The 25,745-nt window shown below is 38.6% G+C and overlaps 1 protein-coding gene across 8 annotated transcripts; it reads left to right on the top strand.

Annotated features, from left to right (window-relative positions):
• Positions 1 to 252: 252 nt before the first annotated feature.
• Positions 253 to 24,145, top strand: LOC121873018 (RING finger protein 44-like). Of its 8 annotated transcripts, none has more exons than XR_006090192.1 (8): positions 253 to 518; positions 2,301 to 2,405; positions 8,936 to 9,301; positions 9,462 to 9,733; positions 9,928 to 10,098; positions 10,645 to 10,780; positions 14,193 to 14,420; positions 16,414 to 16,477. XR_006090192.1 is itself a non-coding variant. In XM_042376280.1 (8 exons), exons 1-8 carry the CDS (start codon positions 294 to 296, stop codon positions 16,493 to 16,495), a joined length of 1,443 nt encoding a protein of 480 aa, XP_042232214.1. In that variant the 5' UTR covers positions 253 to 293; the 3' UTR covers positions 16,496 to 24,145. The 8 variants fall into 8 exon arrangements, 7 of the variants coding, with proteins under 7 accessions (XP_042232214.1, XP_042232210.1, XP_042232216.1 ...); XM_042376280.1 differs by having other exon boundaries at positions 14,335 to 14,420; positions 16,414 to 24,145; XM_042376276.1 differs by having other exon boundaries at positions 14,335 to 24,145.
• Positions 24,146 to 25,745: the final 1,600 nt, after the last annotated feature.

The following is a 25,745-nucleotide window of genomic DNA, read 5'->3' on the forward strand; positions in this document are numbered from 1 at the left end:
CAATGGATTAATTCCATCTGTCATGGTTTAATGCTTCCCAGGGTCCAATAAGTAAGGTACAGTAAGTCCTTGAATGATTAAATTTACTTTTTTCAAAAACAAACCTGGGCATGTCGGGTAAAATTCAAGAAATCTGCTCTGAATTTTTTTTATAATTATTTTCATAAATTTATTATCTCTGAAAAAGAGAGGTAAGAAATATTATTACATCTCAGATAAATCATGCTATAAGGAGTAATATAATGTGTATTATAGTATCACTTTTCTATTAACAGGTGCCCGTGTCTCTGGCCATGTCGAGTATGAACAGCGGAGGAGGTCACCACCAATTCCAGCAGCAGCAGCAGCAACAGCATCAGCAGCACCAGCAGCACCAACCACAGCAGCAGCAGCAGCAACAGGCCGTCCATATCCATACCCATGCCCGTGGCCCATCTTCCATGATGTGTGCTGCACCGACACAACCCCATCACACGCACCATCTCAGTGGTACCCATGTGCAGTCCCCGCCTCACCAGGTAAGGTTCACCATGTTCAGTTTCATCCCACATGAACACTTGTGTTATGCCTTGCAGTGGCTTCCAAGGACAGGCATAATGAGACCCTGTCAAATGCTTTGGAGATGTCAAGGGCCACGATGAAAGTTTCCCCATAATCCCTAAGAGAGGATGACCAAAGATGGGTGCAGTAGGAGAGCAGATCACCTGTAGAACTCGCCTGGTGAAAACCATACCGGTGATCCGACAGAAGAGACTGCTGTTCAAGGTGACCGAGAAAATGAAAGTTTAAGATACTTTCGAAAATCTTAGAGAGGGATGAAGTTAGGGCAATGGGGCGATAGATAGAGGGATTAGAATGGTAACCTTTTTTGGGATGGGGTGAAACAAGGCATGCTTCCAAGAAGAAGGAAAAGTTTGGGATTGAGGCAAAGGCAAAAGAAGCGAGCAAGCACAGGGGCCAGAACTTCAGCACACTCCCTCAGAACATGAGGGGATATTCCGTCCTGTCAATGAGCCTGTCTGGATAACACACCAGCAACCCAACGAGCGGAGATTATAGAAAAGTGCATAGGTTCAGTAGGAGGGATAGAGTTGGAATCGTCTTCGGTGGAGTTAGAGGAGAATAAGGTATCAAAGAGATTGGCTTTATCAGGGGGAGAGTTGGCTATAGAGTTATCAGGTCAGAAGAGAGGAGGAAAAGAGGGAGTGAAGAAGTTATTACAGATGTTTTTGGTTAAGGACCAGAAGGATTTACTTGAGGAAGAATTAATCAGGACAGCGGTCTTTCTTTTTATAAAATTCCACTTGGCCCTACGAAGAATAGCCTTACAACGATTCCTAGATGTAATGAAAGAGTGGGTAACAGGAGAAGGAGATAGCTTCATTTCTTGATATGCCCTATCTCTCTCCCTGCATGCAAGAGAGCAGGAGCGATCAAACCATGATTGTAAAGAGAATGTTTTGGTAGAAGATGGGATAAATGCATTCATACCACCCTGTATAACCCCAGCAATGCTGTCAGCACATACTGGGGTTTCCTGAGTGGAAAGCAACATTCATCCCAAGGAAAGTAGGTGAAGAATTCTCGCAAGGATTGCCAGTTTGCTCCTTGATAGTGCCATAGTTGACGTTTAGAGGGGGGTGGGGGAGGTGGTCGTGCCCAGTTTGATTTAATAGAAATAAGATTGTGATTAGAAGCTCCTAAGGGGCTAGAAATTGAGTATGAATAATGTGAGGGGTTAGAGGTAAAATAAAGATCAAGAATGTCAGTAAGTTTATCGTGTCGCTCAGGAATGCGTGTAGGGTGTTTAATTATTTGTTCCAGATCATTAGGTAAGGAAAAAGAGAGTGCCTCAGCTCCACCTGGGTCATCCCTTGCAGAGCCAAGCCACTCTCTGTGATGTACATTGAAATCCCCTAGGTAGAGGATCTCGGTGTTGGGGTGTGTGGATAGCAACGACTCATGGCAAGAAGTGAGATGCTCAAAAAGTTCTAAATAGTTGGTAGAGTTCAGAGAACAGTATAGGAAACAAAGGAAAATAGTCATAGTTGGTAGAGATATTTTGAGCCAGATGACGTCATTAAGGGAAGATTCAAGATCCGTGAGTACCCAAAATTCAAAGTACAGTACTTGTGTAAAAGTTATATCAGAATAATCTGTTTATATAATGAGGTACTGCTACTTTGTTGTTTGCCACCACTTCTTATTTGTACCTGTACTTATATTTTTACATGTAGTACAATATTCTTAACTTAATGTGAGGAAACAATCAATCACAATTATTTTTTTAACCCTTACAGATGGGAGGAGCCAGCGGGGGTAGCTACAGCAACGTCCCACGCCTCCACCATTGCAACGTTCACTCCTTCCTTTGTTCCAACCCGCCTCTCCATCATCAGTACCAGGTAAGTTTGTTTCTTTTCTTTCTTACTCTGTCATAACCAGGGTTGGGCATGATTGAGATCATCTGATTTAATTTTTTAAATCACAGTGGAAGAGATAATGATTTCAATAAAAGTTTAGATTTTTCGGGACATTTACTCTAAGATGCAAGGTTTTCCTCAAGAATATTTGTATTGTACGTCATTCCCTCAGCCTTCCTAACCCCAGCCTCCTTTTGTCTTTCCATTCCCCATTCTTTATTCCACAGACAATTATTCACTATTTTATTATTACAGTTGGCCCTCAGTTTATGCGTTGGTTATGTTCGTGACAAATAGAAATCATGCACAGAAATATTGTACTTGGGGCCTTTGGGAAATAGGGAGTTGGTCCCTGGCTCACAGGATGACCTTCCTCATTCATCCAATAAGTTATTATACATGTATCAAAATATTACATTAACAATTTTAATATTTAAATTTGTTACTAATTTTTCTGATAAACTTGATATGATGATATGGTTGAAGTCAGAATGGTGGCAGGGGCAGTGGTGGTACTGTTGGCAGGGACAGTGGTACTGTAGTAGTGATGGCAGGGGCAATGGTGATAGATGTGTGAAATAAATTGAGGATGGTCAGTTGTTTGGCTTCATTCTGCAAATTTTTGGTGGTCCTTGTTAATCATGTGGTTGTATTTGTAAAAAACACAGCTTCAGTAGTGTACAGCAATAGCAAAATGACTGATAGTGAAACCAACATTACCATAAACCGAATACAGTATTATTAGTTGGGGTAATGCTTTAGAACAAAAGCCAAGAAGGAAAAGCTAAGAATTATGAAAACATCTGAAATGATGTTAAACATTAAGCCCTGGACTCTAGTGATATACACAGCCTGTTCCCTTTTTCAAAATGCCTTGACGCATCTATTATCACATCTAAACCAACACTTTTCCTTCTAATTGAGCTCAGTGTGGTAACATACTCTTTGGGGCCACTTGGTGACCATACTGTACAGGGGTGGATCCAGGGAGGGTGTCCTGGGGGTCCGTACCCTCCCTTTTCATCAGAAATTCCAATACTTTTTCTTTAATTCAGTATTGTACTCAAGCATTTTTGTACAGTAAAAATTAATTACTATTGACTTCAGAATATCTCCTAATATCAAGTGCACATGGCCTCAAAATGGCCCCAAAAGTCCATAATATTTGTTATACAGCTCCTCCCGGACTTACGACCTACTCGACTTACGACCACCCGCACTTGCGACCTGCCTCAGTTGTACCAAAATTTTGTCAAATTACGTATTTTTGAGTCCCAACGTCAGTGATTGTGCTGTGTACTGACAAAAATTTTTTTTGTAATTCACTTTAAAATGGCTGGCAAGGTTAAAAGTGAGAGTTTTGTGGTGCTGAGAAGAAAAAGAGACACCCATTTTAGATTTTCTATGTATTATTTTCGCATTTTCGACTTACAACCCCATCGTAAGTCGGGGAGGAGCTGTATTTAAAAAAAAAAATTCAGGGGGGGCTTTCGGCACCCCCTAAAACCCCACCATCTGGGTGGACTCACTGTGCTCGCCTTGTTTTCTCACCCACAACTTCTTGGCGGCCCCCCCCCCCCCCCTTGATATTTCTAGATCCGCCCCTGCTATACTGTACTGTGAACCCAGACTATGTACTGTACAAAAAGTAGAGGGTTACAGTAACTTGAACGTGTGTAAGTGAAACTTTATACAATAAAAATTTGTAAATTGAGGACACACTTTTATTTATTTTATTTTCATCTCTTATAAGTAGTACAGTACAATACAGTGTACCATAACAAAATATTTAAAGTTTGATTAAAAGATAAACGATGATAATTTCTTTATATAAATGGTCAGAGAACTAGGAGAGCTGTGCAACTTAAATAGAACAAGTAGAAATGCTTGCTTGTATCTTCAACTTTCATATACAGTTCTGTACAGCTCAGTATACAAAGTGAATCCTTAGCATTCACATTTATTCATAGTATGTAAAATAAAAATGCATTATACTGTACAGCACAGTACAATATATACAAATTGAGCTTATCAGGTTTGTCAATGTTCCCTTTATCACATCTGAAAGGCCTCCACCTTATAGGATCTGCAATCAGACTTCAAGTATTTTCTAATGCGAGACATTTAGCCTCAATAATTCACCTATGTAATTTGTCCATCACTTTTTTGGTCACCATCTTGCTTTCATACTTTCAACTGTGCTTTATATTCCTGCTTTCATATGTTTAACTGTGCTTTCTTAAAGCTTCCTCTTGTTTGCCATATGCACCGAACATGCATAAGGCATGTTAGGAGTTGTTGATCCCACCCATTCTCCTTATATCTACATTTCTTACTGTGGCAATTCTGCAAATACAGATGCTGTCCAACTCTGCTGCCTGCAGTTGTGATCCACCACAACTATGAAGTACTTAAGTAAGAGTTAGAGTACACACTCCCCCATGCAGTCTCCTTTTACACTGTACACACACACTCTTCCTTTAAGTAATGTTCTCAATGCACCATTTATATATCTCTTCCTTGTACTGCTCTTGTTAACTAAACAGTACAGCTTTTTTACTTCCTTCCTCGCTGAACATTGCTCCCAAATACAGGTACTTGAGTTGGTTAACAATCTCCAGTTTGTCTCCATTTATAATGACATTACATTGAGATTGCCTTTCTTTTTCAAAAACTGTTATTTTATTCTCTCCAACATATGCTTTCAACATTCTTCTGCACACTTGAATAATGTTTGCTACAATTCTCTTCAACTCTCCTCAGTCTTGGCTACCAGCACAGTAGCAACCACATAACAATATATGCAATGTCTTTCTTTTTTGTCATGTCTCGGTTAAATGCCACATCCACATTCTACAGTCACCCATTTTTACTCCACACTGGGTGGGGATACTCAACTTGTATTATTAATTCCCTTAGAGTTTTGTCTGACTTTCTATTAATGTGCCAATTCCTGAATTTTATGCTCTTAAGTAATTTATACTTTACTTTCAATGCAATCTCATCTTTCCATTGTTGGAAAACTTTCATCACAAATTTTATTGTTTTCATAATACTATACAATATATATAGTAGGCCTTATATTTTGTAAAGTATTTTTTGTATGTTTCATAATACATAATGTACAGTCTTGTATATTACTGTACTGTATATATACAGTACAGTAATATATTTATGAAAAAAGTCCAATTTATTGCATTTCCTCCCATAAATTTGGATAAGAAAAACAATCCTTATGTATTCTGTAAGCCATATGACTAACGGGGTGGGGTCAAGTAAAGAAGAAGTTGCTAACTAGAATTTTCACTGAGCCCACATGGTACTACCTCTCCTATCTACCTTGGTCCACAACGTGTTAGCAGTGTCCCAGCATCCCTGAGTGACCACATTTTTGCATATCTGTACTTTATCCACCTCAGCACAGTAACATTGGCTGCAAAGCGGGGCAAGAAATAACATCCATCTTTGGTTGCAGACCTTTTAAAGGTGTTCTCTTGTGTATTTTTTCATGAAAAGTGAGATTTTTAGGGATGGTACTGTACAGTACTATACATTCAATAAATGTAAAAGTACTACATGTACAGTTCTATACATAACAAGAGTGGACAGTGTACAGTATGCCTACTGTAGGCTAGGGTGTAGTGGTGTATGTATAGAATACAGTGCCTGTACAACCCTCCTACATAGAGTGAACAGTTAGCAACACCTATTACAGTAGATAGTACAGGACAGAGGTGGGCCACCCTCTACCACCATTTGGCCTGCCTGCCTGCATCACAAATTCAAAATGACAGCATCTGCTGGTGAGTAGTGTACAGTATAGTAATTATAGTACAGTATAGTATTTGTTTGTTTACAATATATTGTACAGTAAATATCGAGTGGTGTTTGCATAAATAAATACAGCTGCTCAGCTTGGCAGTCACCAGGGACAGGCCGTCTCTCCCACGCATCCCGTGTGGGTTGCATGTGTTACGTTATTCCGAGATTGCGTAGTCATACAGTATCTCAGAATATTTTGAGTTATTGTAAATCATTTTTCATAACAAAGACAATGCAGGAAAAGCATTCGGGTAGCGATCATCGTAAATCTGATCTTTGCCACTGCACTGCGTTATTTGGTGTTAATTTCTTAATATCGTAAAACTGATAGATTGTATATCAATTAATCGTATAATGGTCAACGCCTGTAGCGTGAAATTTTTCTTCCTGTGGTCATATTGTTCTTAAAATCAGGTTAAATACCGTAATAGCACTGACCTTGTTGATATGTTATTACCAAGTTGTTGTTGTTGTTGTTGTTATGATCGTCATTCATTATACTTAGATGTTCATGCTATGTACGGTAAGCACTGAAAAATACACAAAATGGCAACTGAATACTAGTCTTCGTTACACACTGATAGATGCCATTATGTGCAAGTGAGACTACAGTATGCAAACAAATGGTGATGGCTGTCAGCATCATTCCCCAATATCATCATAATTTCATGTTTCTTTCCTAATAAACAGGTATGACATTACAGTTTTTGATAATTGTCTCAGGTTATCTAGCTTTATTATTTGCAATCATTCCTCTTTTAATTAATTAAAAAGAATAATAATGATGTACTGATAATAATAATGTTAAAGTAAACAATAAAATTTTTATTCTGGAGTTGGGCTAGGTAAATTTAACCTACTGGAGCCAGTATCTGGGGGACTCATTATCATGTAGGAGACCCGCAACTTCACATACTGGATGCAGGATAATTTTTTTTTGCCTTTTGGGAGAGGGGGGGGAGTGTGTCATATACGGTACAGAAGAAAAACTGAAATGTGAAAGATAAGAGTGTGAGTTAAACACTTCTAAAGAGAATACAGTGGTCCCTCGGTTAATAAACACAATTCGTTCCACTGTCGTTCGTTACCGAAAATTTAGTTAACCAAATCTATTATTACAATGGGATATTGGGTAATTGGTTCCAACTCACAGAAAAAGTACATACAAAGTACTATATACCAGTAATAGAATTAACAAGACATTAAATATAAACTAAATACAGTACTGTACAGTACACTATACTGTACAATAATAAATAAAAAACAATAAAATACTGTATTTTAAATTACTTTGAGGTGTGTATGTTGTATTACCGGCTGCTTTGTTTACATATCAAACAGCTGATTGTAGAGGCAATCGATGATGACATGCCATATTCTTTACAGAGTGCTTTGGTTCTAATGCCTTCTTCATGTTTCATAATAATTTCTGCACTACAGTGAACCCTCGCTTTACGCGGTCAATTGAACCCACGGAGGCCCACGTAAAGTGAGAAACGCGTAAAGTGAACAACATAACATATGGGATTAATTGAAATAGAGACCGGGCCGACCATCAAACTCCATTTTTTCAGACACAATACCTACGTTGTAGTAAAGATAACTTCTTAATTTTATGATGGTATGCACACACAATTAATAATTAAGAGAAATATCAATAATATTAGGTTTTTTAACACTTACATTAGTAGAAAAGATGGCTGGGCACACGGGGATGGAGGGTTGGTTCCGAGGCAGAGGGCAGAGGGCCCTCACCTGTATCACTTGTATCAATTGTATCACTATCCACCACAGAGGCTTGCAGGGCCTCTTTGTCAAACCCCTCAAAGTCCATATAAGTCCATATCCTCACTATCACTATCACTGACTTGGGCCGGCTGTGGTGGGTGGCGGGTGAAGAACTCGGTAATGTTTTGATGACTGGGCGACCTTGTGCGCACCCTGCCCGCGCCGCTCTCCGCGTAAAAGAGTACATGCACCGCATAAAGTGAGCATTCCTGGTCTGGCAGGGTACCGCGTAAACGTGGAAACGCGTAAAAAAAAATGCGTAAAGTGGGTTAATACTGTATATATTATCAATATGTTAACTAAATTTCAGAATGACCAATAATTTTAATGTAATAATGCAAAAATATTCAAGAGACCAACAAAATCAATGTTCACTCCACTGTAAACAAAGTTAAACTGAGAAGTGTTGTTGGGTGATTCAATCAGCTGATGGGCGCACAAAAACTGTTCCCTGTACTGTATATTATCAATATGTTAACTAAATTTCAGAATGACCAATAATTTTAATACAAAAAATGCAGAAATATTCAAGAGACCAACTTTCTTGATATTTACTCCACTGGAAACGAATGTAAACATAGAACCAATTACTGTATTGGCGGACTAGCCGATCACCTGATGCACACAAGAAAGTGTGTTTCTCGTAAGGCTGTCGTTAATCGAAGTTTTGTTCGTTATTCGAACTGAAAATCCTTATGGGAGCTAATTTGTTAACCGAAATTTCGTTAATCGAACCGTTCGTTAACCGAGGGACCAATGATTGAGAAACGGATAGAGGTTTTTGATGATGTAAAGGTTTTTTTTTTTTAATTTAAGTATTTAATTCACGCTTTCCTGTCTTTCATAAAGAATTCCTTAAAAGATAATATTTAAGAATAAAGATTATTTATTCATGTTTCCAGATGAATGGAGGATGCCTTGGTCCCCAGCACCACTATGCCCCCATGGTGCCTCCTGGTCATCATGCAGCTGGCCCTCTTCTGACACCTGCAGGGCCACCCCAATTAATGGCTGCCACTCCCCAGCCCCCCCACACCCACACCTCTATGTATGGACAGGCACCCATGGGAGTGGCTCCTCCTCAGGCCGTCCCCACCCACCTCACAGCTGTTCCCGGACAACTGTCTGCAGCGCCGCAGAGTCTGGGAGTCAGTGTAGCTCCTCAGCTTCCCCCTCAACACCACCATCACACCCACCAGCAACCCACACCTCCTTTGGTAACGCCTTTCCCTGCCCACACTCACCTTCATCAACTCCATCATTTGCATGTAAGTAATGTGTTTTGTATTAATGATATTTGTGGCTTACAAAAATGAAATCTTTCTTGTAATTACAGTTGTAATCTAACTACAGTATTACATTACATACTGCACATATACTTGTACAGTACTAGTTGATTTTTTTTCTTTTTATTTTTTTTACTTCCAGGCAAGCAGCGGAAGTGGAGGTGGTGCACGAGGTGCTAGCGTTGACATGCTTGGTCGGGGGCTATATCGTGGTCCAGGTCAAGGTCATGTGCTAGGTCGTATGAGAGGACCAAGAGGTAGCAGCGGAAGCAGTTTGGGAGGCACAAGACGTAGTAGTTCTAGCTGGCGAGGAAACACCATGCCTCCAGCTGCCCCTCCACCCCCACCACCCCCACCCCTCCCTAGTGCTGCTGCAGCAGCAGCCACATACCCTGGCATTCTCTTACATTTCTTGTGAGTTATTTTGTATGTTTTTGTGGAGACATGGATGCATTTTATTAAAAGTATAGAATACAACATAAAATACTCTAGCATATATTGCAAAGCATTTCATTTTTAAGTGATTGTAGGCAAACCCAAGGATCCTGCCAAATGAACGTAGCTAATTTGATGAGTGTTTTTCTTTATGATATACCATGCATTTCCAGGGCAATGTTGTCACATCCATCGCTACACCAATACAGCGTGGTAGACCCAGTGCCTGCGGAAGCTCCAGACACAGAGAACTATGAGGCCCTACTACATCTGGCAGAAAGACTAGGCGAGGCCAAACCTAGAGGCCTTATGAAGACCGTGATTGACCAGCTCCCGTCCTATAGGTAAAACAAGATTTTTAAATGGTATATGATTGTATCAGTAATAGTTCATGGTCATTAATGAGACTTAGAGATGTTTAACCTATTTAATGATAAGGAAGAGGAGTAAAGTAGCAAAGAAAAAATTATTAAAACAAATGGATGACAGTGAATGAATGGAGAATCTGTGTGTGTATGTTTGGTCTTGATTCCAACTACCCTGCAATATAGCAAGAAAATGCTTGAAGAGTTAGGGGAAGAGATGTAGTTAAACTCAGATTTTTCTCACAAATGAAGGAAAAGTTAATTTAGCTCTCCATGAAGTAGTATGTAGCCAGTGAAAATGTTATAAATTTTCCATTAAATATGTAGTCAAAATGATTAGATATATTGTACTATGCAATGTAGAACTTCATGAATCTTGCCAAAAATATTTTCAGTCAGTATCAGTTTTCTTTAAAATGGTAGGCATGATAATTAGTCTAATTATCTTACTTTATACTTCAGTGCCTTGTTTAGCATTATGTTGACAAATATTGGGCACAAGCAATACCAAAGTATGATTTACAGGTATACTGGGGAGAAGTCCGACACAAAACAGACAACATGTGTAATATGCATGTGTGATTTCGAACTCCGGCAGATGTTACGTGTATTACCATGCCTGCATGAGTTTCATACCAAGTGTGTTGATAAGTGGCTCAAGGTAAGTTGTTCCGCTGCCGCTGTGTTTCGGTCATGCACTAGGGGTCTTGGTTGTCTCGGGGTCTGTATTTGGCTAGATGATTTGGGTTGGTGATAAATATCAACATACTAGAGTAACAATGTTCCAGAACCTTTGTCTCCCAAGTAGCGCTTGTGTCATCTAAACACCAAGATCCCTGTTTTATTTTTTATGGGCACCACAAAAATCAGTTGCATGATTTTTAAAGCTTACATTGGGTACAAGTTACTGAAAGTGGGATTTGCTATTAATGTCTTACAGAGTAGATATTTAATTTTTGACTGTTTATTCCTTTCTCTCACCTTATGACGACTCTATATGTCTTTCCTACTACCATATTATGTCCAGTCAGCAGGCTTTGATAGATCATGTGTAGAGCAGTGTACAATATTTTCATGTATTTTAACATATTCCTTTATTACTGTAAGGTGATTATTCTCAAGATGATTGTGTGTGCTCGCTTAGACACCAGATAATAGATTTATGATTCTGGGACAATCAGGTAGCAAGCATGGGTTTTTCACAGTGCAATTTTCCCAGTGTATTGACCACGTTGTATCGTATACTAGCCCTCACCCACTAACAGTATTGCTTCTCTTATTTCTTATTAGAGGCGAAAGTGTGCATGAAGGCTGCTGTGACATACCAGTACCGTTGCCATTTTGTCCTCTAAGTCAAGTGGACTCCTTCATCTCAGTGGCAGATATCACATTTGTCTCCTCTCCCTCCAGCTGCTCTCCATCAAAGTCCATCACCCGAATGCTCTCAAACCAGCTCAGACCAGTCACTCTTGATCTTAAACCAGAGTCTATATAACTCCTTATATGGACTAGCCTTTATATCCATGATAGTCTGATCCTCCTTATCATCTGAATTCTTCAAACGGATCAATCATATGGATGAATCCCAGTTTTCTTTATATATGAACGAGTCCTATTTTTGTTAATACGGATAATTATGGCTCTATTTTAGGTAACGTCTCAGCCGAGGCATGCTTGAATCTGCCATTAAGGTCAATGCTTCTCAGCAAGATTCTATTTGTCTTTTTTATACTTTCCATTGCCTTCAAGCACCCAATTTGTGGCTCCCAGTAAGCTGAGAGGCATAGAATTAGTTGTCGGCCTCAACCTTGCCTCAGCTGGCACGAGCCCTACAGCAAAGCCAACTTTATTCTCCTTATCCATTCTCTGTAATTCTTTGTGGACGAACTTGGCCGATGGTGTCACAGATTTCAGCTCATGCCGGGATTTAACGGGCACTTGTGAACAGGTTGTGTTTTATTGCCTCATATGTGACTGTGGCCTGGGTCTCGTCTCCCGAGAGTGAGGCGTAGTGAACGCTGGCTAGGTTATATATATCATCTTTATGTAGTGTATATACATCTTATAGGTTCATAGTTTTATGTGATATGATCAACATTTCAACGGCATTAGTTTTTGTTTCTGTAAAGTTCGTATTCATTCATTATGCCCATAATATGCACTCTGTGGAAACACTATCTAAAAGTATAAAGAGTTGATCACATGACATTTGTAAAAAAGAATCCTTGAAGACATCTGTCCTAATATTATAAATATCTTTTCTTATAATATCTGAATGTATTATTCTTGCATTGCAAGTGTTAAAATAATTTTCAGTTCTGCATTAAATTTCTTTTTTAGCTATAGAAATGATGATAAATGCATTCTTGTACACCATGGGCAGTTTCTTCGTGGAATTCATGATTCTGGTGCCCTTATTTTTCCATCATATAGACCAAAACTGTCACTACAGCACACCCAGCAGTCACTTTGAGGTTTTGAAAGCTTAGTGGGAGAAGGGGTTTATGTACATATTTATGCACTTTTGTGTATGCTATGTGTACATCTTAGATATTTGTAGATCATATTTTTGCATTTTTTGTAGATATTCTAAACTTGAAAGGCTCATCTACTTGTTAAAACAGTAAATATGGTGTTTGGTTTGAGGGGAATCATTATTTTAAAACAGCTGTAAGATTTTTCCTGCCATGCAATTAAGTAACTATCCATGGAACTTTCCCTGCAACCAGAACAAATACTTACTGAATAACAATTTTAGATGAATGCCTGTAATTAACAAAGTGCAACAACAACAACAACAGCAACAACAACAAGCCTTCAAGTAACTGTTGGGCTTTAGAGTCGTCCGTAGCCAGTTTCTTGCCTTTACACCCCTTTTTCCTCCTGTTTGTATTTTTGGATTTTAACACATCCAGAGCTTTTTGTGATGAGCAGCTAACATGTAAGGATGTGCAGCTCCCTTTCCTCTTTCTGAGCTTTATTAGAGCACAGGATTATCAGCATTGAGATCACAAAGAGCTCTGAGCTTTTCCCCAAAGCCTAGTGCAAAAGCCTTGTATTTTAAAGGTTATTTTCTCTGATGAACATATTTTACAAATGCTCAGCCACAGTATCAGTCTTGAAAGTGCAGTGCCTCTCCCTGTTTATGATTAACATTTCTGCCCTAATTCAGGAACAATTTGCTTCTTTAATGTTAATGAAAAAGATAATAAGCACCACCAAGCTTGCTGAGTATTGTAAGAAAATATGGCCTCTAGAGCTGTGATACCCACAGAGATGAGTAAGAGAACAACAGGGGAAGAAGAAAACTTCTTACCAAATTTGTTCCTTTGTTGTTATTGTATATAATGATACTACAATACTCACATTACCATATACAGTACTAAGAAAGATATTTTTGATGGCAGTAGAAATTTAATGAAGAAAGACTATTGCTTTTTATTTAATTGAAGTAGCTAATGGAAACAAGCTGTAATTTTTTAATCACGGTCAGTTTATATATAAGAATGTCCACTCTTATTGTTGCCTTCAGAGAGATTTGTCTTGCTTGCGAAAATTGAGATTGATATTAATTAAAGCACATTTGAGAATATTTAAATGGCCAATGATAGAGGCTGTGTGATTTTTGGTATAGAGTACCTCTTACTCATCTCCAGTGTCACTCACCCCAATTTTTCATAATACCTGGCTTCTGCACTGGGTTTGCAGCTTGTTGGTATTGCACAGTTAGTACATGCAAGGAAATACTGTGAAGTTGAAACCTTGGACTCTTTTGTTCATATGCAGGTTGTGTAATTACTGTAGACACAGGATACAGTTATTAAGGTAGATGGATATCTTGCTTCAAAACAGAGGATTGTACTGTACATTATTCTACTCCATGCAGAAATTGAGTCCCAATGGTCATTCTGTATTGCAAACAAGATATCTTTCATTACCATGCTGGCTTTCTTTGCATCCTGTACTTTACAATATTATCCCTGCATATGGCACTACATCTGTTGGTTTCATGCTGCATAATATTTCATGGATATGACTTCTGACTGGCTGATACCATGCTGTTGGTAACCTAGACTGTGGTCAGTACCATGCAGTTGAGTCCCTTCACTGTGGTTGGTGCCGCGCAGTTGGTACCCGTGACTGTGTTCGGTGCCGAGCGGTTGGTACCCTTGACTGTGCCCCGAGCTAACCAGTGCGTGTGTCTTGCATGAGCAGGAGGGTGGCGTGCCTTGTGCCGTATACCACTGCTGGCTGCTTGCATGCTTGCAGTATCATGATGATGGCCTTTTTGGTGCCTGCAGGTATGTCCCTCTTGGTCACACTGCACACTGGTTCGGTCGTCAGGTGTTTCCAGGCTTTGCGTTATGGGTCATTTCAATGTTGATCACCGTGTGGGTCACTTTGCAGCCTTTAGTTAGCTGATTATCACTTCTGCTGTGCAATTCAGTCTTTAGCAGCAAGTTTATATATTTTACCAAATATGATTGCACTATCTTCAGTTTCTTGCTTCCACTGTGTTGTGCAATGTAAAGTTTTTAATTTTATTATGGGGATTATTTACTATTGTTGTATATATTGTTGCAAATTTGTCTGCAAAGCTCTGGAAATATGTGACAACCGGCCAACATCAGGCAAGACTGTCACCAACTGGCTGTAAAATACTCCTCAAGCATAAAACATAGGCCTAACCACCACAGCAGCACGCAGGGTTCCCACGAGGAGCATTTTCTCCTTGTTTTTTCTTTGCTATTTGTCTAGGAACTTTCTTTAGAAATTTGTGTTCAAAATTTATTAGAATTCATATGAAGTAAATTAATCATTTCCTAAAAAACACAATATATAACATTAATATGAATTAGTCTTATTAGAGTTTACATTACAACAAAGCTAATGTTTGATAAATGCTGTACAGTCTTTACACTGGGGATTGTAGAGGAATGCTCAATTTAGTTTCAAAAGTCTGCCCTAACATAGTGGTGCAAATAATGTGTTTCCACTAATCCTGATGGGTACTGCTTTTGGTTAAAGTATGTTTGATATTTGCCCCTTTTTTTAGGATCCGGAAATCAGTGTGATCCAGTTAAGTGTGCTAATTTTAAATAATAATTAATCAAAAGCAGTAACCGTGGATGAGTGTAAGAAGCTTGCCGTGCCAGAACACCCTTAGAAGGACTTAACCATAAACCTTGTGCTTGTGACCTCTCCTTTCTGTAATTCAAGTTTGTGGCAGCCTGGTCAGCTTGCAATGATTTGTTCTACTAATTTTATTAATCTGTTGCATGTAATGTAATTAAGAATGAGGAGAAAGTGCTGTTCTTGCTGTGCTGGCGGCATTTTACCGCAGCATCCCAGTTGTCTCAGCCCAAACTGCTTGCGATGCTCAGAGATGATTGACATTTACCTGGAACTGTAGATTTTTTCTTCACGTCCATAACAGTTTTTAATGTATACAGTCATTCACAGACGCCAGCATTCAGCCATCCATTTTAAGTCTTGAAAAGTATGTTTTCAGTTGTTGGTTGATAGTTTTGTGGTGGGAGTGTGAAGTGCTTCCTCACCCTAACCATAACACAACCACCAGGTTACCATATAACTGAAACTAAATTCATGACATAAAATCTGGAGCTTAACTTCTGACAACAGTGATTGCCTGTAAAACATAGTACAGTAGTCAGTGAAGGAATTGTTACCTAGCTACCTGTACTTGTGTTTTCCTTTCTGAACACTTAAAAGCACAAATCACGAGAAACTTCTTTTTTTTTTACTAAATTGGGTAGTTTAATGTAAATGTTTAATTTATGTTAACATCAATATTTTGAACTCAAATTACAGCCAGTTTTTGACAGTAATTTAAAATGTCTGCTCCTTGAGGCCTTTTAAAGTTTCAATTTAGAGGAAGTTTAATTGTAGGTCTTGTTTGTGTTTGACAGATACTGTTTTGCATTAGAAACTTCTAATTGAGAATTTTAATTTTATTGTCTAGTTAATTTATCTGTCAATAGTTCCAGGCAATGAATGAGGATAGAGGTTCATGTACATTTCATATTGATTAAAATCATTATAGTTATCACCACTTTACTGTGTAGTTCTAGAAGAATGACTTGGTATATGTTATTTTTTGATTCGGAACTAAATTACATGAAGTAAAATCCTTTATATGAAGTATTTGAATTGAGATATTTAGTTTTCTTGACCTTAAATTTCAGTTATAAATTGCCTAATCTTTACTTGCTTAATAATTTTCACTGTCGGGCTTTAATCCTGCCAACTTTAAACTTTGCTTGTGTCTTTCAGTCAAACCGTACTTGCCCGATCTGCCGTGGAGATGCCAGCGAGTTTCTTAAAGAGACCACCAGTTCTGAGTGAAGCAGGTTGAAATATACATGGAAGAGGAGAGCTGGACAAACTGGGAAGATGATGAAGAGCTGGTGAATCTCAGGTCAATGGTATCACTATTATAAGGAGAGTCTCAAGGATTGCTTCAGCTTCACACAGTAATCCTTATCTCCCAAATACCAAGGAAGGTGGGCTTTCTGTCTCGGAATAAAAGATGGTGGACCTGATGACAGGAATTTCGATCAAAAAACAAAATTATGCTCATCTTTTGGAGGTGTGAATAGAAAATGGGATGTACCCACCAGCAGTAAAAGAGGTGTTGGAGAGTTTGTTGTTCGCATATGGGCAACAAAGATTTTTTTTTCTATGTATGGTCTTTTATGTGTTGCACTTGGAGCTTGAGGTGGAGGATTTGAGCTAACTGCAAGTGTGTGAGGAAGCTAAATATTGCTTTCAGTAACAAGAATAGGCTCCCAACATTCACTTTTATACCAGTCTTACTGAGTTAACTTCCCAAAGCTAACTGTGCATATGTGCAGTGTGCATATCTGATTGTTCACAGGACAGTGGTTAACCTTCCCTTGTTGTTCTGTCCAAGGCTTTGTTTGTCTAGGGCTCCACAGGAGTTTATGTTGTTAGCTGTCCATTTTCTGTGTTTGCCTTCATGTGATGAGGCTGTGTCTGCAACATTAGTCCTTTGACCCATGGTGTCTTAGAATTTGCCAGGGAGTTTTTCTCATTTGTGTTGTGCATGAGGACATAATGGATAATGTTTACTTAAAAAGACCCATATTGTTGTGCTATGCAGTATATAATAATTCCTCACTGTGAGGCTTATTTCTTACTGGCAGAGAAAGTAGGATCATGTGTGATATTGTGGTCAAAAGCTTAACCAATTCCAAGAAAAACAAGAAAAAAAAGATGCAAGCAATTCCAGTGTCGTTATCCAGTTTGGCAAATGTGGAACACCACCGTAACTCAGCTGCATGTTTATTCAGCGTTAGATCTTCAGTATTGATGTTTATTGCTTGAAATTCAAAATTTATGCTCAGAAATTGTTATTGATCTGTGTTGTCAAATCTAAATGGTTTCTTGGATAATCTTAATACTGTAGTACTTTGCTGAATATTTTAGTGATGGTTCATTGATTATATAATGTTATCACCAGTACGTCCAGTAGCATAGTAAGCATAGTAACAATCTCTAGGAATTTCATTCATACTCAAGAGGTACTCGCATTCCAAGTATTTACTTTTTGAAATTCTCTGTCAAGGTACCCACATCATTGCAGTCATACTCCAATGCTGTGTTTTTGCAATGATATGTGGAGTTTGTGTGGACCAACTCTTTGTGCATTCTTTCATCTGACAAACATGGACTTGTGCCTCACCACAATATACACCACAAAGCTGCTTCATATATGTTCATGTCTATAAAAGAAAGCAAGATATTGAAGTAATTTCATAATATGCTTATGAGTGCAGTGGTTGATAGCATTGCATGAGAGTATGTCACTTGGCCTGTACATAGTTCTTGAGTATTGCTGGAATTACCCAGAATGTGTCCAGAGCTATTTAGTACCTCCCTAAGCATGCTGTATTTGTTTTAAAGGAAAAAAAAATACAAATGAGAGGAATGCTCAGATTGTGCTTGTAGTCTAAGAAGAATATCCTTGAAACACAAAAATTGTTTGCTGTAGTTCTTCATGTGGTGGGCCATTACCAATCAGATCACAAGAAAGAATAGGCTTCAGGTTGCTTGAGAGGTTGTTTTTCACAACTAACAACAGACACTGTAGCCCTAATTCCCATAGAACTCTCAAATAAAGTATAACAGCAGAGAATAGAAAGAATTTTACTAACATTACTGCAGTTATAAAATTTTGTAATTGTTGTCCGTTAGAGCTTAGGACTTTGGGCTTGTATTTTCAAGGATTATACAACAAAGGGTGAATATTTTTTATGCTAATGGGGGCTTTGCTTAAAAAAGAAGTTATCTTTAAAATGTTACTTTGTTTGAACACTTAGTATTTTCCAGTTGCTTCTTAGACAATTAGAAAAGGTGTACCATAATTCTTCATAACTTTATGATATTCTAATTAACCTCTATATTATAAAACTTTTTTGTGTATAATTAGTGTGAACTTTCAACACTTACATGCAATATTCTCTCATCCTCTTTGGTGTTTATCCCTGACATTAGCAGAACAAAGCAAAAAAACAACAAAAAAATAAGCCCATCTCACAGCCTCAATACTTGAAATACAGACCTTCCATTGCTTAACCTTTGTTGACATACTCTAGTTTGGGGAGGTTATGTAGTTACATATCCAAGGTGTTTCACATCTGAAAAAAAATCCATGTTTTGTATAAGAAGAGATGAGATACTGTATTAAGGCAGTTGTCATATTTGTGATAATCCATGTTTAAGCATCCATTTTCTATCACGATTCCACACTCCGTTTCCACGTTCCACTGCCTTCCTCGTATTCACCACAAATGCTTCCACCTCACACAGTGAACTATGCTGGCCAGACGGCTCTCAGGCATAGTGCATGGAGGGCTACTTGTGTCTCACTATTTTTGGGGCAATTTATGCTATTCAGCAGATGATTGTATAGCTCTGGTATTGTTGTTTCACAATGTTTGAAGAGACACAAGTACAAGAGCTCTCTTGCACAGATGCCACCTAAGTTGGTGATTCTTATCTTTTCTAGGCTGCTCTGTTTATTAATATGTGATGCGCTGCTTGTAATGGTAGCTTGATTATTTTTCCCAGGGCGAGGAATAAGTGTGGCATGTTGGGAAAGCCGTCTCCAGCATATATGTAGGTTCACTCAGTGTGTTTTGTACAACCATGTGCCTCATTATTTAGTGTAACTAGCAGCATCTCTCACATGTTCGAATTTGAATGGTGCTTGTGCCATCACAAACTATTATCAGGAAAGAATGGATGGGCATGTTTTGGCAAGTTTCGAGGATGGAAATCTGTTAATTTTGAAGCATCGAATAGTGTGATATAACTGCAGGTCAGTGGGAGATATTTGCCAACCATGAATTTATTTAGTACTGTATACTTATTTAATTTTAACACAAACATAACATGCCTTTCATTTTAAGGGACAGAAGCAATTCAGTATACTTGAATAAGTTTCTTTCATGTGAGAGGATGCTGCAACTCTCAATGTTGGTGCCCCTCCTTGCTGTGTTTAGAGTCAGTCATTTTTGGGCCAGGTGTAGAGCTTGCTTCCTATTGCATGATATTCCCTCAATTCATGAAAGTGTTAGGGCTCAGGTTAATATTGAATCCAATGCAGGTTTTGCATTTGTGGTTTACCCTTGAAGTGTTGCTCTGATACAGCCTGCATTACTTTACACCATAGGAAATGTAAGGGAATTGTCAAGAGCCATGTCTGTGGTACATAATCACGTCTTTATTTTGTTTATTTACTTATTTTATTTTATTTATGTTTTTATTTTTTTTATTTTTTTTAAGATTCTTGCATAGGATTCTTTTATCATCTGAAGGACTGTTTAGGAATGGATATGTATTTGTTGTTGGTGTCTAATTGTGGAGGTTTGCTAATCTGCAGTAGAGATGTGACCCTGATATATTGATAGGGAGAGATTTTGCACCTTGTTGGAAGGGCTCCATGTTTGGGAGATTCAGCTTCAGCCCAAATCTGAAGAAGATAACTTAACATGTCCTTCATATTGTATGTGTATTGGCTTGAACTGTAGATGCCTTGAGCTGCTCATGTGTAGTTCTCCCCTTTTACTGTCAAGCTGGCCTTTTATACATGTATTCCTTAGGCACTACTAAATGGCTCATTTATCCTGTTGTGGCCCTCTGTAGTTAGGTAGTGTTTTCCTTTTTCTGTATGGTAAACCTGACTTTGCCAAATACTTCCACATTTCCCTCTCCATCTTTTAAGTGATAGAAAGCAATACATCTCTAGTTTTTAGCCTGATGAGAATAATATCTTATTGTAGTTTTTTATCACCACTGGAGGGTTTCTAGATTTTTACTTTTAATTCTATAATGTGTGGTGCTCCCTACCTTGCCTAATAGGTGAAATTCTTATCCATCTCTTGGTGTAAAACTTTTATTCTAGAAGATGTTTTACAGGTTATAAATTTCAGTTTATATAAGCAAGTAGCCACATCAGACTCTTATTTCACCATTCCACAGCATCCTGGGTTCACTTTTTGCATTAAGTCATCTTTACTCAAATGAAGCACAAGAACAGTGTCGAGTTCCCCTATTAGGCATATCTGGGGATGCCAATGTGTGTATAAAGTATTATGGCTTGATGTTCAAAGCTCACGGTATTCTACTATATATACTACCTCAGCCTTAAACATGCTAAGCACAATATTCATAAGTTGGACATAGTTCTTGATAGTGTCAGAACTAACGACCAGGTTAAAAGTTTTACAACAAGTTTAGTAAATCCCATGCAAACCGTGGTCATGTTTTCCTCAACGGTGTGTGGTATTATGGTGAAGCTTGGTGATCCCTGAGACTGTGCGTGTAACCAAGGACAGCAGAAATATTAAGCAGGTGATGTCAACATACCACCACATTCTGTTGTGGACAATGAACCTTGTGTGATTGAACACCTTATATTCTGTCAGCAGCAGTTCTGCAATTGGCAGTTGATGTGCTACAACTGACAATGCCTTTTATCAAAATTTTTTGATATATTAAAATATTTTTTTTGAACTTATAATTGAAGATATTGCTGCTAACAGAGGTGTGGAAGCTGGGGCCATGAATGATATTACAGGCAGGTAGCTGTGACATGTGTTGTGAAACAAAACCATTTTTATGCAAATCTATATTTTGATCTGTGAAGGGCATAGCATCAAGATGTAGTTATGCATAAATTTTTGAGTTGTGGAGAACAAACATGGCTTGTCCTGTGGCTTACCTGTAGTGGTTCCTTCGTGACCCTTGCTCTGCTTGTGTGCTATCTTTGGGTCAATTCCTAAAAGTTGTGGTGTGGTCAGTGTGATGTGGCGGCCAGCTGCTGTCTACCTAGCTCATGTTTAATATTATGTCCATGTGGTTGGAAAGTTTTATACTGAACTTGTTTAAATCTGTTTGTTGCATTGGCTTTTTCTGTGTAGATGCAAAACTCACTTTCTGCATTTGACTATTGACCCCAAATTAACATTTTATTGAATTTATTATTGTTTGAACAAGCCCATTAATAGCACATTACGAAGATTATCTCATTATTTTAGTAATCACTTATTTTATCTTAAAGATCATCACTTTATTGTATACACATATTGTGGTGCAATTTTGGACAGTGGGTTTTCCTCCATAATTAGGATTCAATGGCACAAATGCCGCCACGCACACAAGACCGTGGGCCCTATGTTACCTGCCTTCATATGGCTCCTCCAAGTAACAGGGGCAGAATTCTTTATAAGCACCAGTTCTTGTAGCAGCAAATAAAAAAAACTTTGAGGATTACTGTATTTTGACAAGTAATTTACTGAATGTCAATGACTTTTGGAATGTAAAGCCTTGTATGTGGTGACAAAGAATTCTGGTTAGCATTAATGGTATTAACCCTGTGTATGGAGATTGTTTTCAGTATACAATAATTACCATGTTCATATATATTTTTTTAAAGATGAGCCTTTGGTTTTAGTGGTTCTTCTCAGGAAACATTTATTAAGAATTTCCCATAGACTTTTTCAGCAAATGGGTTATCATTTACAGAGGCAGTGTTTCAAATTGTATATTGGGTATGGTGACATACGGGCCCCGTCCGCACTAACCTGCCTTGTAGTACAAATGTGCATTTTGTATTTCACCTAAATTCACTTAATTTTCATGAATATGCATATTATATAAATGATTATATATATATATGAACACACACATATGTGTGTGAGCAAATAACTGAATGGGGGTATTGTAGATTTCTCCATTGCTTCACTCTAATGATAATGTTCTCAATACCCAAGGGCCTTGGTCACTTTCTGTCATATAGGAGCATGCAGGGAAAAGTGTTGCAAGTCTAAATTACTGATTTCATCTGATCAGGAAAAGAAACCATGCTTCTTGTTCACCTTTCAGTATGAGCTACCAACTTGAAGCATTTGTTATATCGATGTAATTACCATTGTATGATGTGTACCTTCTCTTGAAATATGTAATAATGCGCAATAGAGTTGTAGCCTATAATTGAAGCGTAACCTCTTCAGCTGTAGTCTGATGTATCCTTTATTTAATCACAAGTTCCTCAGACTTTATCCCTGTTAGAGGAATGCAATTATTTTAGAACTATCACGACCCTGTGTGCTCCCCTTTTTTCTATGCTTGTGATTTGTTTACACTACAGACATCTTGAGACGTAATCAGCAAACATGAGTCTTCATTAGTATATACGAAAGGAGTACTTTCCTTGTTACAAAATCCTGAAATGATCCTGAATGTTGTACTGTGGACATATTGTTACTGAAGTGATCATAGTCTCAGAATCTTTGCGTAGTGTCATGCAGCATTTACGCTTAAATCGGTTGTAGTAATCAGAGAGTCAGCCAGGTAAACAAAATCCTCTTGGTTAGACTTGAAGCATTGCGCTTGCATTTTTTTTTTACCTGTTGGTTTGTGATATTTTCCAGCGATTTTTACTGTGATGTGACGAGTGACTTTGCAATTTATATTTGTAAATGTGGGCGAACTTGGCCATTTTCATCTATTGATGCTTTTGCTTCAAGCCAAATGATAAAGGCTTCCAGGATAATCAATGTCCTCTTTACTGATGCAACACTTGTAAATGGTGACAAAAATTTTAGTCCAGGTACCTCTTTCTTCCCATCCTCCCTGCTTCTTACTGCAGTCAACCTGCAATTTGTATGCATGTTTGTTGCAAGTTTACTAATGATCTCGTAGGCTCCCATTCCCTTGTAGGCAGTAGACATTCCAAGGCATTCCATGCTTAACTCACATTGCATTCCAAGCTTACAACTTTACCCTCTTGGCCCAGATAGTGTTGAAGTGCAAACCTGGTAGGATCATTATTGAAAGGTTAGATTCCATTTGTTAAATAATAATTTTATTTAGACTTATGCTTTCTTCACAACTGTGTGAAAATCTAATGTCTGCCAAATATAAAACTGATTATTCCTAAAATGTAATGCGAAACCCAATTTTATTGTCTTAAACAATTCTGCTCCTACTGCATATGGCCATTTTTGCTCACACATAATTTTTATGCTTCTGGTATGTAGAATTCAGTATTTTCAAGCTTGTAAGTGTAATTGCTTTATTAATCACACTTCAGGTGTCCCTGATTATATTTCCTCACTATGAGATTTTTGAAGGTTTGTTATATGTACGTTCCTATAGCATTACTGTTATAATTTTTCTCTTACCCCTTAGAGACCAAAGACATGAATAGTTAATGGATATTTCCATGTCATGTAATTTGTCAACTGACAAACTTTACCTGCTGCTGTTTCCTGCTAATAGGTATTCCCTTTCCATTTTATCATCGTGATCAGGTATCAAATGTATCAGTACAGTGTAGGCAAGATGATAGTTTGATGCTAGTACCAATAAAATAAACACTAACGCCTCATGTCTGTGAACAAGTTGTGCAGTTGTGAATGTCTACCAATGTGGTTTTTATCTTATGGCTAATAAAGGCAAAAAAACAAAAAACAAATAATGCATTTTCTTAACTATCCTATAAAATTTAGAAGATACAGGTAAAATGACCAAATTAAGTGACTGCAATAATAATGGGACTTAAAATGTCATGAAAAACTTTTCCAACTTAAGTATTCATTAGGGAATAACTTAAAGTTGGTTGGTTTTGTGATGTATAAAAGCATTTCACCATACAGAAGGGTGTAAGTTATTTTACTTTCCAGAACTAATGGCAGGAATTTGGTCCCAGATTTTAGTACATTTTCTGCTGAATTTTTATACAACTACTGTAATAGTTAAAAAATATGGTCATGATCACAATACACTACTGTACTTAATACTAAATAACTGTACAGTGATCCCTCGTCTGGTCCCCGAGATATGCTTGGGACTGTCAGTTGATTGAAAATGTTTAAAGGAGGGCCACCAGGCTGGGAGCAGTGACCGCCCCCCCCTCCTCTTGCCTCTTGGACGGGTGTCAGGCTCTGCGCCCAGGTTACCTGTGACTATAAGTTAAGTCTATATAAGTTGCCACCTACCCCCAGACAAGGGGTGCCCTGCACTATCACAGGTTCCCCTGCCGGATCGATCGTATCGCCAAGTCCCGCCTCCCGTTCAAGGAACGGAGTGCATGAGGGGGATGAAAAAAGGAAAGAAGAGGACTTGGAGAGTAGAGACAGTCTCCCTACAACGCCACGTTCGGTCAGCCAATCAGAGCACCTCAGTAAATGTGCATGTATCACGCCACCGTGGGGCACTGCTGATTGGCCAATACAGGACGTAGATGCACGGAGAGTAGTCAAAATTTGGGGAGACCAAATATAAGTTTTCCAGAAGCTTGAATGTTTCTCGTACAATCTGAGATTGTAATTTTTTTTTTTTTTTTTTTTATTGGGCACCCCCCTACATCCTTGTGTAAGGTGAAGAACAGAAGCATTTACAGCGCCCAACAGGGAAGCATGCTAAGTTCATGCTTGCCTATATGTCTCATGAGTTAAGGCGTAGAAGCTGAAGAGTCAAGGGCGTAGAAACCTGAAGAGTCAATGGTTTTTATGTCATCAAGTTATTGGAAGCTCCAACAACTTTCCCTGAATACGAATTCGCAACTTTCGACTTACAACAGGTACCTACTTTACTGCTAGGTGAACAGGGACTAATGGGGGCTAGGAAGTAAGTCCAAACAACTTCCACCGGCCCGGGAATCGAACCCGTGACATCTTGCTTGCGAGGCAAGAGCGATACCACTTCTACCACCGGCCCCCTGAGATTGTAATTGCATAGTCGCTATGTTGGGTAAGGTCAATCAGTAGGATTGAGTGTCCAATCACAACGAAGTTGCAGACTGATCAACCACGCAGCAGAAAAGGCAAGTCTTCACAGCTCCGGGTCCAGCAGTCATGATCTCCGTAGCCAGGCCTACGCGTATTTATACGGCTGCTCAGGATCAGAGACGCGAGGCGTGAATTGTGAGGGGCCAATCACTGTGGAGTACGCGCGAGATGACGGAAGATGAAGGTCCAAGCTAGGTCGGCGATTGTACCCCTACGTCCGTACCTGAGACTTAGTCTGTCGACGTAGCTGGCTGTAAGCTGATTGGCTGGTAAGCGAATGGCAGG

Source organism: Homarus americanus, unplaced genomic scaffold (genome assembly GCF_018991925.1).
Source record: "Homarus americanus isolate GMGI-L3 unplaced genomic scaffold, GMGI_Hamer_2.0 scaffold11022, whole genome shotgun sequence".
Lineage (NCBI taxonomy): Eukaryota > Metazoa > Arthropoda > Malacostraca > Decapoda > Nephropidae > Homarus > Homarus americanus.